The sequence below is a fragment of the Rhinichthys klamathensis genome, unplaced genomic scaffold (genome assembly GCF_029890125.1).
Source record: "Rhinichthys klamathensis goyatoka isolate OS25496 unplaced genomic scaffold, OSU_Roscu_1.1 h1tg000599l_1, whole genome shotgun sequence".
NCBI lineage: Eukaryota > Metazoa > Chordata > Actinopteri > Cypriniformes > Leuciscidae > Rhinichthys > Rhinichthys klamathensis.
Window position 1 is genome coordinate 95001 of NW_026607054.1, and position 14211 is coordinate 109211.

General features: G+C 40.5%; 1 protein-coding gene across 6 annotated transcripts in view; it reads left to right on the plus strand.

Moving 5' to 3' along the window:
- mib2 (MIB E3 ubiquitin protein ligase 2) overlaps positions 1-14211 on the plus strand; it is a 97303-nt gene that overhangs the window by 34921 nt on the left and 48171 nt on the right. For 3 of the 6 annotated variants that reach the window (XM_056240437.1, XM_056240436.1, XM_056240440.1), the window contains exons 4-7: positions 6918-7024; positions 9067-9261; positions 9555-9697; positions 13267-13374. In XM_056240437.1, coding sequence (XP_056096412.1) covers positions 6918-7024; positions 9067-9261; positions 9555-9697; positions 13267-13374 — 553 coding nt within the window. Of the gene's footprint in view, positions 1-2689; positions 2781-6917; positions 7025-9066; positions 9262-9554; positions 9698-13266; positions 13375-13695; positions 13801-14211 lie in introns of those variants that run through there. The other 3 variants (XM_056240441.1, XM_056240439.1, XM_056240438.1) reach the window with 3 other exon arrangements.

A 14211-nucleotide genomic window follows, 5' to 3' on the forward strand; every position in this document is an offset into this window, starting at 1 on the left:
ACACTCTCACTTACACTCTCACACTCACACTCTCACTCACACACTCACACACTCACTCACACACTCACTCACACACTCAAACACTCACTCTCACACTCACACACTCTCACTCACACTCTCACTTACACTCTCTCACACTCTCACACTCTCACTCACACACTCACACTCTCACTCACACTCACACACTCTCACTCACACACTCTCACTCACACTCTCACACTCACACACTCTCACTCACACTCTCACACACACTCTCACACTCACTCACTCACTCACTCACACTCACTCACTCACTCACTCACACACTCTCACTCACACTCTCACTCACACTCACACACTCTCACTCACACACTCTCACTCACACTCTCACACTCACACACTCTCACTCACACTCTCACACACACTCTCACACTCACACTCTCACACTCACACACTCTTACACTCTTACACTTATCTTATATATCTTACAGTATCACAGTTGTCAATGTATCACATTTATGGCAAATAACATCACAAAACCCACGGTGATTGAAATAGCCTAAGTTTATTATCGTATGAACTAAAAAAACTTGAGTTCTACATAAAAAGAGCAAAACGAAAAATCTATAATATGATATAATGACAAACATAAACCTAGAATCTAGAAACCTGAAACAACACAACTCTTCTATAATGTTAGAAGCCTGCTCACCAAGGCTGCATTTATTTGATTAAAAATACAGCAACAAAACCCAGCAATATTGTTAAATATTATTACAGTGTAAATCAGCTGTTTTCTATGTGAATATACAGTAAAGTGTAATTTATTCCTGTGATAAAGCTGAATTTACTCCAGTCTTCAGTGTCACATGATCCTTCAGAAATCACTCTAATATGAGGATCTGATGCTCAAGACACATTTATGATTATTATCAGTGTTGAAAACATTTTTATTTCAGGATTCTTTGATGAAGAGAAAGTAAAAAAGAACAGCATTTATCTGAAATCGGATCTTAAGCTACTATAAAGCTTTGAGTTTGTGATTTTTTTTATTTTTTTATTCGTGATTTAATTTTTCTTTTCTTTTACATTGAGAAAATACAACAGTTCCAGGTTACAGAAATATAAATGTTGATGCATTAATATTTAAGTGTAATCACAAATATGGTTAAATAACTGTAAATAGTTTGTTTGTGAATTTAGGTTTTTTTATTTGTGAATTCAATTGTATTTAATTTTACATTGAGAGAATTTTTTTTTCCAGGTTACAGATATTTTTAACATGCGGTTTATCTACAAATGTAGTGGGAAAAAACTGAATAGAAAAAAAAAAGTGTATATATAGTAAAAGAGCGTTTGAGTTTGAGTTTGACTGACCCAAAACAAGTCAATGTTTCACTGAGTGTGAGACGCATGTGAAGTATTACACAGAGTTTATAGCTTGAATATGAAGATGGATGTGTGATATTCTTGCTGGATGCTCATGTGTGAGCCGGCTCTGGGTCAGAGGTCGTGTGTGTGTAGTCTTGAGGTCGTGTGTGTGTGTTTGTGTCAGGACACAGTTCGGCGTATGACCTCACACATGTTTACCAAAGCAAGGAACAAAACAGCCTAACTGGTTAATCGGCTAAAGCAGCGGCTAGTTCACTCGCGTCACATTGTCGTCTGTAATCTTTCTCGTGTCAAACACACACACACACACACACTGATTCTGTTACAGAACGGGGGCATCAGGGTTTTCTCACGGAAATGTTACGGATGATGTTTGATGGTGATTTGTCTTTATATGTCAATATTGAGCAGAAGTTGTAGAGAATGAACCTTGTGTATCATGTGCTTCTCATGCTGGGGTTATTACGCAAGCTTTATTACACACACACACACACACACACACACACACACACACACACACACACACACACACACACACACATTCTTGTTATGCATGGTTATTGAAAAAACAAAAAATTAAAGTTTCTAAAATAAAGCCACAAAACACATACTAAATATCTGTCCACAAGACTTTTTGTGAAAAAAAAATCATCCTGCCTAATCATTCACACAAAACAATACATTGATTTAAACTTTGCAAGACACGTTTTGTTTGGAAAGGCAATGCGTGAATGCTCATGAATAATGCTCTGATTCACACCTGAGATGATGTTTTTCATTTTCGGACGCGTTTCAGAATGGACTTCACATTGAGAGAGAACGCAGAACTCATTTGCATTTAAAGGGACACACACACAAACGGAGCGTTTTTGCTCGCACCCAAAAAGGGTCAAATTTGAGAAGCTATAATAAATGATCTGGTATTTTGAGCTGAAATTTCACAGACACATTCTGGAGACACCAGAGATTCATATTACACCTTGTGAAAAGGGGCGTAATGTGGATTCATGGATTGTCTGTGTCTGTTGCATGCAGAGCGTCACACACACACACACACACACACACACACACACACACACACACACACACACACACACACACACACACACACACACCGTCTTACCTTTGATCTCAGACACACCTGAGACACAAGAGCCACCGGCTGCTTAGAGATTTAGTCTGATTCGGTTTAAGCCGTGAGCGGGTCAGCTGCTGCCATATGGCGAGAGACCGCGTAACTGCTCAACACACACGATCCCGGGAGACAATGAGAAGGGAAAAACAGCCAAAGCAGAGCAAGGAGAGTGGAGTCTGCTGATGGGATAGCTGCAGTCGAGGAGGAAGCGTTGGGGAAGTATGGGAATAGGCAGTTCCTTCGCTCCCCGCTCAGATCAGGTCTTTACTATAAGGTATGTGCTGTCAGTCGTGTCATCACGCTGTGTGTGTGTGTGTGTGAGCTTGTGTTCAGAGCATGTGTTTCCAAATGTCCTCAAGCACACAGTCACAACTGAAGTACAGGACTGTCCCGCAGGAACGGTCTGATGTGTGGTCAGCTCGATGAGGTGTTTTACATGCGTTTGGCAGACGCTGTTATCTTACAGTGCATCGCTTGAGTTGCTCTACAAGAACTAGCGCTTCCATTAGTTCAGCCAAACGGGATTCTTTTGAACATTACAGTTGCTTTTTTATCTGCTTGTATTGTCAAAACCACTGGAGGATACAAAAAGATCTTTGAATTAGGGGTGTCAATGTTTATTTTGTTTTAGGAAATTCCACCAGTGATTACCATTCTAAAACCAATAATGTAACACTGCATTGACGGATTTCCAGCCTCAACCATTTAAATACATGTTTCTAAAAAATAAAAGTAGTTTTTTTTCCTCTCAGTGATTTTCCACTACATTGAATTTGAAGGGATTTACTATTTCCTTGAGTTTAATTATGATGTTCGTTATTTAAAACTAATTTAAAAACCCATTTCGTATTAGCATCTGTCAAGAGAACAAAATCATCACTTGAAAATTGGAAATTGGTAATAAAGAGTTTAATGTCATCGACTCTCTGATCAAAGTGTGCCTGTGACGAACACTGATGATGTCATGTGCAGATCCATAACCAGCGCTGAAGAAGGCATCGTGTTCGGGATGGTTCATGATGACATCATTGCACAACGTGAAAATAATGCAACATGAAAATAATGCAACAATGAAAATAATGCAATAATTAAAATAATGCAACATGAAAATAATGCAATAATTAAAATAATGCAACATGAAAATAATGCAATAATTAAAATAATGCTACATTATTCGTTCCCTCACAGATAAGGCTACTGTGCTTTGCGCACTACTAACTGAGAAAAACTTCGACTTATTGCTCCTCACTGAAACATGGCAAACTCCTAATGACTATTTCCACCTAAATCTTCTCACTCCCTCTGGATACAGCTACCTGGCCAAACCTCGTCGTTTGACATCAAGGGGTGGTGGCCTGGCTGCTGTTCACCGCAGCAGCATTCCAGTCAAAAATATAGACTTTCACGTGACTTTAACTTTTGAATATCTGGTTCTCAAAGTTTCTGGTACATCTCCAATGATCTTGATTCTCCTGTATCGTCCACCTAAAGCTATCTCAAATTTCTTCAGTGAACTGTTAACCCTTTCCTCTGCCTTATCCTCTTGTGTTATATTACTTGGTGATTTCAACATACATGTTGATACTGATTGTGCAGAATCGCGTGAACTCTTGTCATTATTTGAATGTTTCAATCTTGTACAACATGTTGATTTTGCTACACACTCAAAAGGTCACACACTGGATCTTGTCTGCACTGCTGGTCTACATAATGTTTCCGTGCTTAGTTCTCAAATTGGACTGTCTGATCACCACCTCGTTGAACTAAACTGTGAAATGCCTCTTCCCCGCCTCAGGGTGAAATCTACTATAACCTTCCGTAACCTCAATTCTGTTAATCCATTACTGTTTTCTGAATCTGTACAAACTCATCTCTCTGATATTACTGAACACACTAGCTCTCTTGATATCCTTACCAAATATAATGCCTGTATTTCCACTGCCCTTGATACACATGCCCCTCTTAAAAGTAGAGTTGTACCTTCTACACACACATCTCCCTGGTTTACCCCTGCTCTTCGCAATCTAAAAACAGCTGGTCGTCGTCTTGAACGCCTTTACAGGAAAACCGGTTTGACTGTTCACCTTACTGCTTACACTGACCATATCCAATTGTACAAATCTGCTATAAACACTGCACGCTCTGGTTACTACTCTACTATTATCAATAATGCATCCTCTCGACCTAAAGCACTGTTTTCAGTAGTCAATAAACTCACCAACCCTCCTGCACCTGTCATTAGTAACTCAGCAGACCTCTGTGAGTCATTCCTGCATTTCTTTTTAAATAAAACTGATAGCATTCACAATCATTTCCCATCCATGATCTCTCCTGTTTACACACACGACTTCGCCACTGCTTTTACTCCTGGTACTCTCACTGATTTTGCCCCCCCAACCCCTGCTTATGTGCACCTGTTATTTCTTTGCCGATTTCACTTCTCATCTCCCAACTACTAAGTACTGGTTCTGTTCCTCTGGAATTAAAAACTGCTGCTGTCACTCCTGTCCTAAAGAAACCCCGCCTCGACCCCACCAACATGGCCAATTACAGACCAATCTCAAATTTACCATTTCTTTCGAAACTGCTTGAGAAAGTGGTCGCTGCCCAACTGCAAACACACATGTCATCTAACAACCACTGTGAATGTTTTCAATCCGCTTTCCGCACCCTCCACAGCACTGAGACAGCACTTCTTAGGGTTGTCAATGATCTCCTTATGGCCACTGACTCCGGCTCCACCAGTATTCTAATTCTTCTAGATATTTCCTCTGCATTCGACACAATCTCTCACAGTATTCTCATCTCACGACTCTCTGCTCTTGGTGTTTCTGGAACTGCCCCATCTTGGTTAACTTCCTACCTGTCTGATCGTCAGCATTACATCTCTATCCGCCAGGCTAAGTCCACTACTGCCTCTGTCCCACACGGTGTTCCCCAGGGTTCTGTTCTTGGGCCTCTTCTCTTCATCATCTACATGCTCCCATTAGGTAACATCATCCGTCAACATGACTTTAAATTCCATTGCTACGCAGATGACACCCAACTATACATCCATTCACAACGCAATGCTCCTTTTCCCACAAATTCCATATCAGCCTGTATTGATGATATAAATGCTTGGATGACCAGTAATTTTCTCAAACTCAACACTGATAAAACAGATCTACTTCTTATTGGCTCACCTCGATTAACATCCTGTTTCTGTGTTGACCATGTTCACATTGCTGGAGTTTCAGTTCAACCTTCCACTACTGTCAGAAACCTTGATATAATCTTTGATTCCTCTCTTTCCTTCCTTCCACACATTTCCTCTCTCACAAAGTCTGCCTTCTTTCACCTTCGTAATATCGCACGCTTACGTCCATTTCTGAACACCAGCGATGCTGAAACCTTGGTTAATGCTTTCATCACATCACGGCTTGATTACTGGAATTCTCTTTTCTATGGCTTACCCAACTCATCTATAAATAAAATCTAATACATTCAGAACTCCGCAGCAAAGGTCCTTACATACACAAAGAAATCTTCCCACATTACTCCGATTTTACGCAGACTTCATTGGCTACCAGAACCTTTTCGTATTAACTACAAGATACTCCTTATTACATTCAAAGCACTCCATGGTCTTGCCCCCACCTATATCTCTGATCTCATCCATACCTACTCCCCAGTTCGCACACTTAGATCCTCCGATACCGGTCTTTTAACGATCCCACGGCACAAACTATCATCGTTTGGTGGAAGGGCTTTTTGTACTGCTGCCCCAACTCTCTGGAATTCTATTCCCCAACACATCCGCGACCTTTCATCATTACACGATTTCAAAACTCACCTAAAAACGTATCTTTTTGCTACTTGTTTCCCTTGATTTCTATGTTTATGTACCACTATCTCAATTTATTTTTTGTTCTATGTCATGTTTCTGTCAGGTTTATTTGTACTTTATTGTAAAGCGACCTTGAGTACTCTGAAAGGCGCTATATAAAATAAACATATTATTATTATTATAACATGAAAATAGTGCAATAATGAAAATAATGGAACATGAAAATAATGTTATAATAAAAAGAATGCAATTATGCATATTTCATGTAAACGGCAGGGAAGAGGTTTGTCATGTAAACATCATCTTACTGCGATTAAAGGGATATTTCACCCAAAAATGAAAATTCTGTCATAATTTACTCATGTTGTTTCAAACCTGTATGAGTTTCTTTCTTCTGCTGAACACAAAAGAATATATTCTGAAGAATGCGTGTAACTAGACAGTTGATGCTCCCATAGTGTTAAAAACCCATGTAAGTCAATGTGGACCATCAACTGTTGGGTTCCACGCTTCTTCAGAGCGTCTATAGTCCGTGTGGAGGTCCGGCGTTCCTCTGGTGTAACCTCTGCTCTCCCTCCTCAGAGTGAGCCTGACGCCGAGGCAGAACCTGTCCAGGATCATCCTGAAGGGAATCTTCCAGGGCGTGAAGGTGGTCCGGGGCCCCGACTGGGACTGGGGGAACCAAGACGGTGAGACTCCTGATCCACTGACCCTGGGGACGTGATCAGCGGCGGCCCAGAGGCGGCTTAATAAATGCATAACCACAATCTCATATGAAGGAAGCCCTTTGACTGTCTTTATGAACTTTATATTTTTCGGCAAAATGTGTTTTAAAGGTGCAGTGTGTAATATTTAGGAGGATCAATATACAATATATACATAACTATGTATTCAGTGGTGTATAAAGATCTACACAATGAAGCGTTGTGTGTTTATTAGCTTAGAATGAGGCGTTTCTCTCTACACACACCGCGGGTCCGCTTACACCCACATGTTTCTACGGTGGCCCTGAACGGACAAACGCGTTTCGTCACTATGTTGTTCTTCATGATAAGAAGCTGCTAAAGTCAGCGAATAAAACACTGACACAATGATGAACAAGTCACAATAATATTCGCACTAACATCGTTTTACTGAATAATTTGACAAACATGATTTCTTAAATTATCTTTATAAAGAAACCTCATTGTTTAACTCAGAGACGACGACATCACTTCCTGTCGGCCACCGTAACTTCTGTTGGGTGCAGTTCACAACCTCACCACTAGTTAAAACTTACACACTGCACCTTTAAATAATTGCGATTCGATCAAAAACCCGTGATGAGTGAATAATAGCGACAGATCACTGAAGCTCTGGGACTCAGAAAGGAAAGTGACTTTGACTGCTTTTCTTTCTTCACTGTAAAAGGTACAGACTGTACGGCTGATGAGATGATCATGTTGTGTTCTCATCAATGCTCGAAACACTCGTGTGTGTGTGGAGATCTGTGATCTGTGTTTTCACTGCACTGATGAATGAGTCAAAATGTCTGTGCCGTTGATGGACTAGACGTCTGATAGGCTGAGGATCTGTGGCGTTTCTTTGTCATGTGTTAGATGTGATTATTAGACGAAGCTCCAGCTCACATTCAACCCCAAAATCAACAGAGAAAGAAAGAAGAAATCATTTTCCATGTAGAAAAGAAAGCCTATTCTTAGCATAAAGAAAACCAGGCCTACTTTTAGGACCGAGAAGATTTTTATTATTTTTGTTAACAAACAAATGAATAAAAAACTAAAAAAATGTGATTGTAGTATTATTAGAGCATTTTTAAATGAGGGGGAAACAAATGAAAATACAAAAATAGACAATTTTCTTTGTGCAAAATATGATTTATGATTTCCTCTTGTGATTTTGGGGTAGATGGTGAGGCTTGGTGAGATTGACCTGTGTTTGGCATAGCTGTACACATAGGTTATGTTCTGTGCTTTCCTTGTTGTTTAAATATCCTCTCATTGTGAAGGCAAATACTGGCTTCAGGTTAAGTATTGATATGAATTCTCATAACTCTTGATTAACTGCAGTTACACACATTTTTTTTAAATTCTGTTTGGTTCCATATAAATGCTATAACTACTGTAGATCGGTCAAACAATATGACTAGATATCTCAAAATGTAGCGCATCAAACCACAGGAATCCTGCATATTCTTAATATCTGAGATGTTTGTGTTCCTGTCAGCTGCATTTCTGACCTCACGGGGACATCTCTCACTTCATTCAGACTCGACAGACACACATGTTCATTTATAAACGTGTTGCTCTCACTCATTTTCTCCCGATCCTGGTCTGAGACTCCTGCCCTGTCCCGTGTGTGTGTGTGTGTGTGTGTGTGTGTGTGTGTCTGTCTGTCTGTCTGTCTGTCTGTCTGTCTGTCTGTCTGTGTGTGTGTGTGTGTGTGCGTGTGTCTGTCTCTGTGTGTGTCTCTGTGTGTGTCTCTGTCTCTGTGTGTGTGTCTGTGTGTCTGTGTCTGTCTGTGTCTGTCTGTCTGTCTGTCTGTCTGTGTGTGTGTGTGTGCCTGTGTGTGCCTGTGTGTGCCTGTGTGTGTGTGTGTGTGTGTGCGTGTGTGTGCGTGTGTCTCTGTGTGTGTCTCTGTGTGTGTGTGTGTGTGTGTGTGTGTGTGTGTGTGTGTGTGTGTGTGTGTGTGTGTGTGTGTGTGTGTGTGTGTGTGTGTGTGTGTGTGTGAGCAGGAGGCGAGGGGAAGGTTGGGAAGGTTGTGGATATCCGCGGCTGGGATCAGGAGTCGGGTCGCAGTGTGGCGAGTGTCACATGGTCTAACGGGACCACGAACGTCTACCGGATGGGTCACAAGGGGAAGGTGGATCTGAAGTACGTGTCGGATGTTCAGGGAGGATTCTACTACAAGGAACACCTGCCCAAATTAGGTAACGTTCATTTACTTTGTTATCATATTTACATCTAAATTACAGTGCCAGACACTCAGAACCGAAGAGTCTTCTTATGTCCCATATGTGTGTGAGAGGGACATTTAGGATCCGAGATTACAGAAAATAGTGTTTTATCACTTAAGGAGTTACACACTATAATATATATCATGGCCACATATTAAGAATTTGTTCCCACGATTTATTAATTCGTTCCCTCGTTTAGTGAATCATGGACACATTGCTGTGTAATAATACAACTAATGACTGTGTGTGTGTGGGTGTGTGTCCAGGCGAGCACGCGGAGCTGCAGAGGCAGGACAGCGCGGACACACACTCGTTCCAGCAGGGGGATAAGGTGAAGTGTCTCCTGGAGCTGGATATCCTCCGGCAGATGCAGGAGGGACACGGAGGCTGGAATCCCAAGATGGGAGAGGTGAAAACACACCTTTAATACTCACAGCTGCACTTCCCTGCAAAGACGTTGTTTTGTTGTTGTTGTAATTGAAGTTATAAGGTATGAATAACTTTTGCCAAATTTGAAATGACTATCTTTTCTGTTGATGTCAGCAGACCATGCAAGTAAGAGGGGAATAACAGTGGCCAGTAATATAGCAGACATCACACAACTCAACCTTGATGGGCAATAACAAGCCCTGCTTTATTTCATTCAATATCATTTCAGAAATACCTCAAATTATGAAAGTTAAACATGTTGAGTGTAAATGACCTGAATGTTTTAGTGCTGGGTAATAACATGCATCTCTTCTGCTAATTCAAGTCTTTGCCTTTACTTGGAGCTGGACTTCACATTGGACACACACATCTTTGTAGTTGTGAAATACTGTAGTGTCTACAGACAAAATAAGTGTTTTTAGGCAAAAATGTGAATGTTAAAATAATAATAATAGATTTATATTATTATTATCCCCAAGACAGTGATATATTATTGTAATACTATGTAAATATTAGTTAGCATTTTATTTTACAGTGTCAGTTAAACATCTTACATGTACTTACTACAGTAATGACTAAATTATACATAATTACACAAGCAACTAACACTAAAACTAACACACATTTAGTAGGTACATGTTGTGAACCTTATGTTTAATTCACACTGTAACAACGTCACCTTAATATAAAGTGTAACCGAATATTTCATAGTAAGTATATTATTTTTTTGTAGTAAAACCGGTAGCACTTTATTTTACAGTCTCTTTGTTACACGGTCCATGTAGTTATTATAGTACTAACTATAAATTGTGGATAGTTGCATGCAATTAACCCTAAACCAAACCCTATAGGAAGAACATGTAGTTAATTATTATTTGCTTTAATTGTATAATTATGCTGTACTTTTTGGACATTTCTAAATGTAAAATGTATTTAAAGGGGTCATGACAGTTTTTTTTTTATTTGAATATGTTACTAGATGTTCACTTGTAATGTTAATAAAGTTTTTTGCACAAAAAACAAACAAACAATTATAAATGCGGAAAACCAATTATTTTCGACCTTCATTCTAAGCGTCTGTCTGTGATGTGTTTTTAAGGCGTGGCTCCTTTAAGGCTGTTATGATTGGCTGACGTCACTGCACAGGAAACCGTATCAGCGCCCACTCGCTAGTGAAGACATCATACATATAAAACCATCATTTATAGACAAAACATCATGGAATACTTTTACATTTATTAGGTAGAGAAACCAAAGGAATACGAAACATACTCATTAGTTTAATTTGTTTAGCAAATGTGTATATATATATATATATATAAAAAATAACACCGCATATAATCTTCACTGTATAAAACATATATAATGACATTTACAAAAGTCATTCTGTCTAGAGCTGTGAGTGATTTCTTGCAAAAGCGGCCGGGAGTAATATGGGTCAGAGATGTGTGTTCAGTTGCTCAAACGCTCCAGTTTTACTCCGTTTTCCAATTGTACGTTGAAGAATGAAATGACTAGAATTTATTCACCTTTACTATTAAATCCAGCGTTTCATCAGCGCTCGGATCCGCCTCCATGCTGCTGTCAGGCTGTGAGGGAAACTAAACACTATTGGCTATTTGAAAAGGGGGAGGAGCCATTCAATATGCCCCGCCTTAGCTTCCTGTTTCAGTGGAAATAACGTCAACGCATCAAACAAAGCTGCTCGTTCCAGGGCACTTCAGTGGGGCTTTAAGATATTACCAGCTATGTTTAATTGGATACTCACCAAGACTGGCATTTTTACTTAATTTTGTGTGAATTTGTCAATGCAAGCGTGAAAGAGATTTCAATGCAGTATTCAACGTTTCCAACGCTGGGATCCTTCAGTACAGAGACTCAAACCAGCTGTTTAAACTGGAAGACACAGCAAACGTTCTTTCCCTCTTCCACTGTCCTGTTTCCTTCAAAAACTGAACGGGCATCTGTATACTGTATCAGTGTAGACAGCTTCAGTCATTATAATGACTTTTACTTGACACTCACATCTAGTGTAGGCAAATGTCTACCGTTAAGTGACTGAACACCAGTGGGCGGAGCCTATATTGTGATGATGTATAACTATTCGTCAATGTCTTGCTCTGGAGGCGGACATATGCAAATATATTTGCCCGTGTGACGTCACATGTCACCCAGTATCTAGTCTCAGCCTCAGACGTCACTCTCACGGACCTCTGGCTGAACGTCTGATGCATATGGCACACCTTTCTAGAAACACTTCAGGAGTTTCGAAGAGGTGATCTGAGTGGTTGAATCCTACCGGTTGTCGGGGAGACGCGTGCGTCACGTTCTTTAACAGTCCGCCTGGAAACAAACTTTGTAAACAAAAAACCCCTCGTGAAAGAAGAACGGCGTTGTGTTTACAACTGTGTGACAATGAGCGCTTACCAGGATCAACTAAACGCTGGATTTTCAAAAGGATGTGAAGTTCGCGGCTCCATTGTCGCAGTAAACGTTCTTGAATTAATTATTTATTAGATGCACGCCGGTGTGTTATTGTAGGGACATCAACGTTACATTTTCACGCCCCTAAACGTGATGCGGAACAAAACGAACTGTGATTGGTTGCGTTTCATGTCAGTCAAACGTCCTCTGGGCGGTCCTTGGCCAATGAAAGCTGCGATCGAGTCCAGACCTTCTGCCGTCAGTCTGAAGCTCTGGCTACGCGAGACTACACAATATCCAGTCGTTTTTGGCGCTTGATTAAATAAATGCTTTGTTTATAATGATGTTTTAAGCTCTGAAACTTGCAGGATGTTTTAATGGTACAAAGACCTCTTAGGGCCTGTTTACACCTGGTCACTTCATGCATTCTTACTGATCGGATAGCGATCTGATTTATCAAAATGATTTACACCTGGTCACATAAATGTGTTTTCGCAAAACGGATATAAATCCGATCTTCAATTCCCGCGCTATGATTTAATGGAGTTCACGACACCGAAAGCAACCAATATGAGCTGCATTTTATTGATCACAGCTAATTACTTTTAATGAAGATTGTGTGTTAAACATCTGCAACTTATTTTCACTGTTATTTGCGATCGTTTGCGCGTTGGCTTGATGAATAGATGCTCATCTGCGGTGATGCAGTAGCACCGTCATATCTGGCTATAACATGACATATAGCCTATAACACGCCCTCACACGTTTATTTTTAAGCATTGTTGGGAGGAGTAAAATTTAAATAGTTACTTGGTTTCAGCAACCAGATGCGTTTACACTTGTCCAGTTTCGTCTGGAATGCGTCTCAGACCTCCTCCTGAAGTGGTTTGAGCGATCGGATTTAAATCCGTCTCGAATGCGTTTCGGAGGGCATTTACACCTGGTCTTTTCACGATTATATAGCTATCCAATCACAGAACACGCATGAAGTGGCCAGGTGTAAACAGCCCCTTATATGTCAAAAGATCAAGGCAGATTTGATTTCTCATGTCATGACCCCTTTAAGACCATGCATGTTGTACTTAAAATTGTTGTATTGGATATCTGTTGTGTTTGTGTTGGCAGTACATCTCCAGAATTGGGTCTGTGCACAGAATAACGGACCGAGGAGACGTGCGAGTCCAGTATAGTAACAACATCCGCTGGACGTTCCACCCCGGAGCTCTGACCAAGGCAAGAAGATCCCACAAATAGCCAGACGTACTCAGAGGAAAAGCCATGTCTGTTGTCCTCACCTGTGAAGTGTTTGTTCCAGGCAGACTGCTGTGTATATTTAGCTACGCTCAAGCTCATACGGCGACTGTCTGTTTCACAAAGCCTGCTTTTTCCAAGAAGCAAGCCATAAATAGACAGCTGTGCCTATTTCTCTCTGCTTATGGCGGATGAATGATGGCGCCAGATTGTGGCGATTAGCTAAAGCCTCAGACGACTTTGACTAATTGGTATTTCAGGAAGTGTGTGTTGTTATAACAGAGTCTCTGTGTCTCTGTGCAGGTCAATACGTTTGCCGTGGGCGAGCTGGTGAAGGTTCTGGATGACATTGACAGTGTGAAGAGACTTCAGGTTGGACATGGCGAGTGGACAGACAGCATGGCTCCTGTAGGTTCCTCATCAACAGACACGTTTTGGGAGTGAAATCACATTTATTTGAGGGAACGAATCCTCTAACCTTTGAAGTAAAGAAGCACAATACATGTAGCACAGTTCACATGCACAGTACATGTATCAATATAATAAAAAAAAAAATAGATTTACAGAATAGAATAGTTAGTGTCAGTGTCAATGGGTCTAGTGTTGATGGAAAATATGCATCTTCAGCAGTTTCTTGAAGATAAAGAGGCTAAAGACTCAGGTTGAGTTTGGAATTCGTCATTCCTCCAGTCCAGGTGAAGGTCTGTGAAAGTGATTTTGTGCCTCTTTAGGCCATAAGACGCCATTCACTTAAGCCGTTCAGAACTCAAGCTTCTGGAGACACATGGATCTGGAGTAATGAGTTTAGGTATAGGGGAG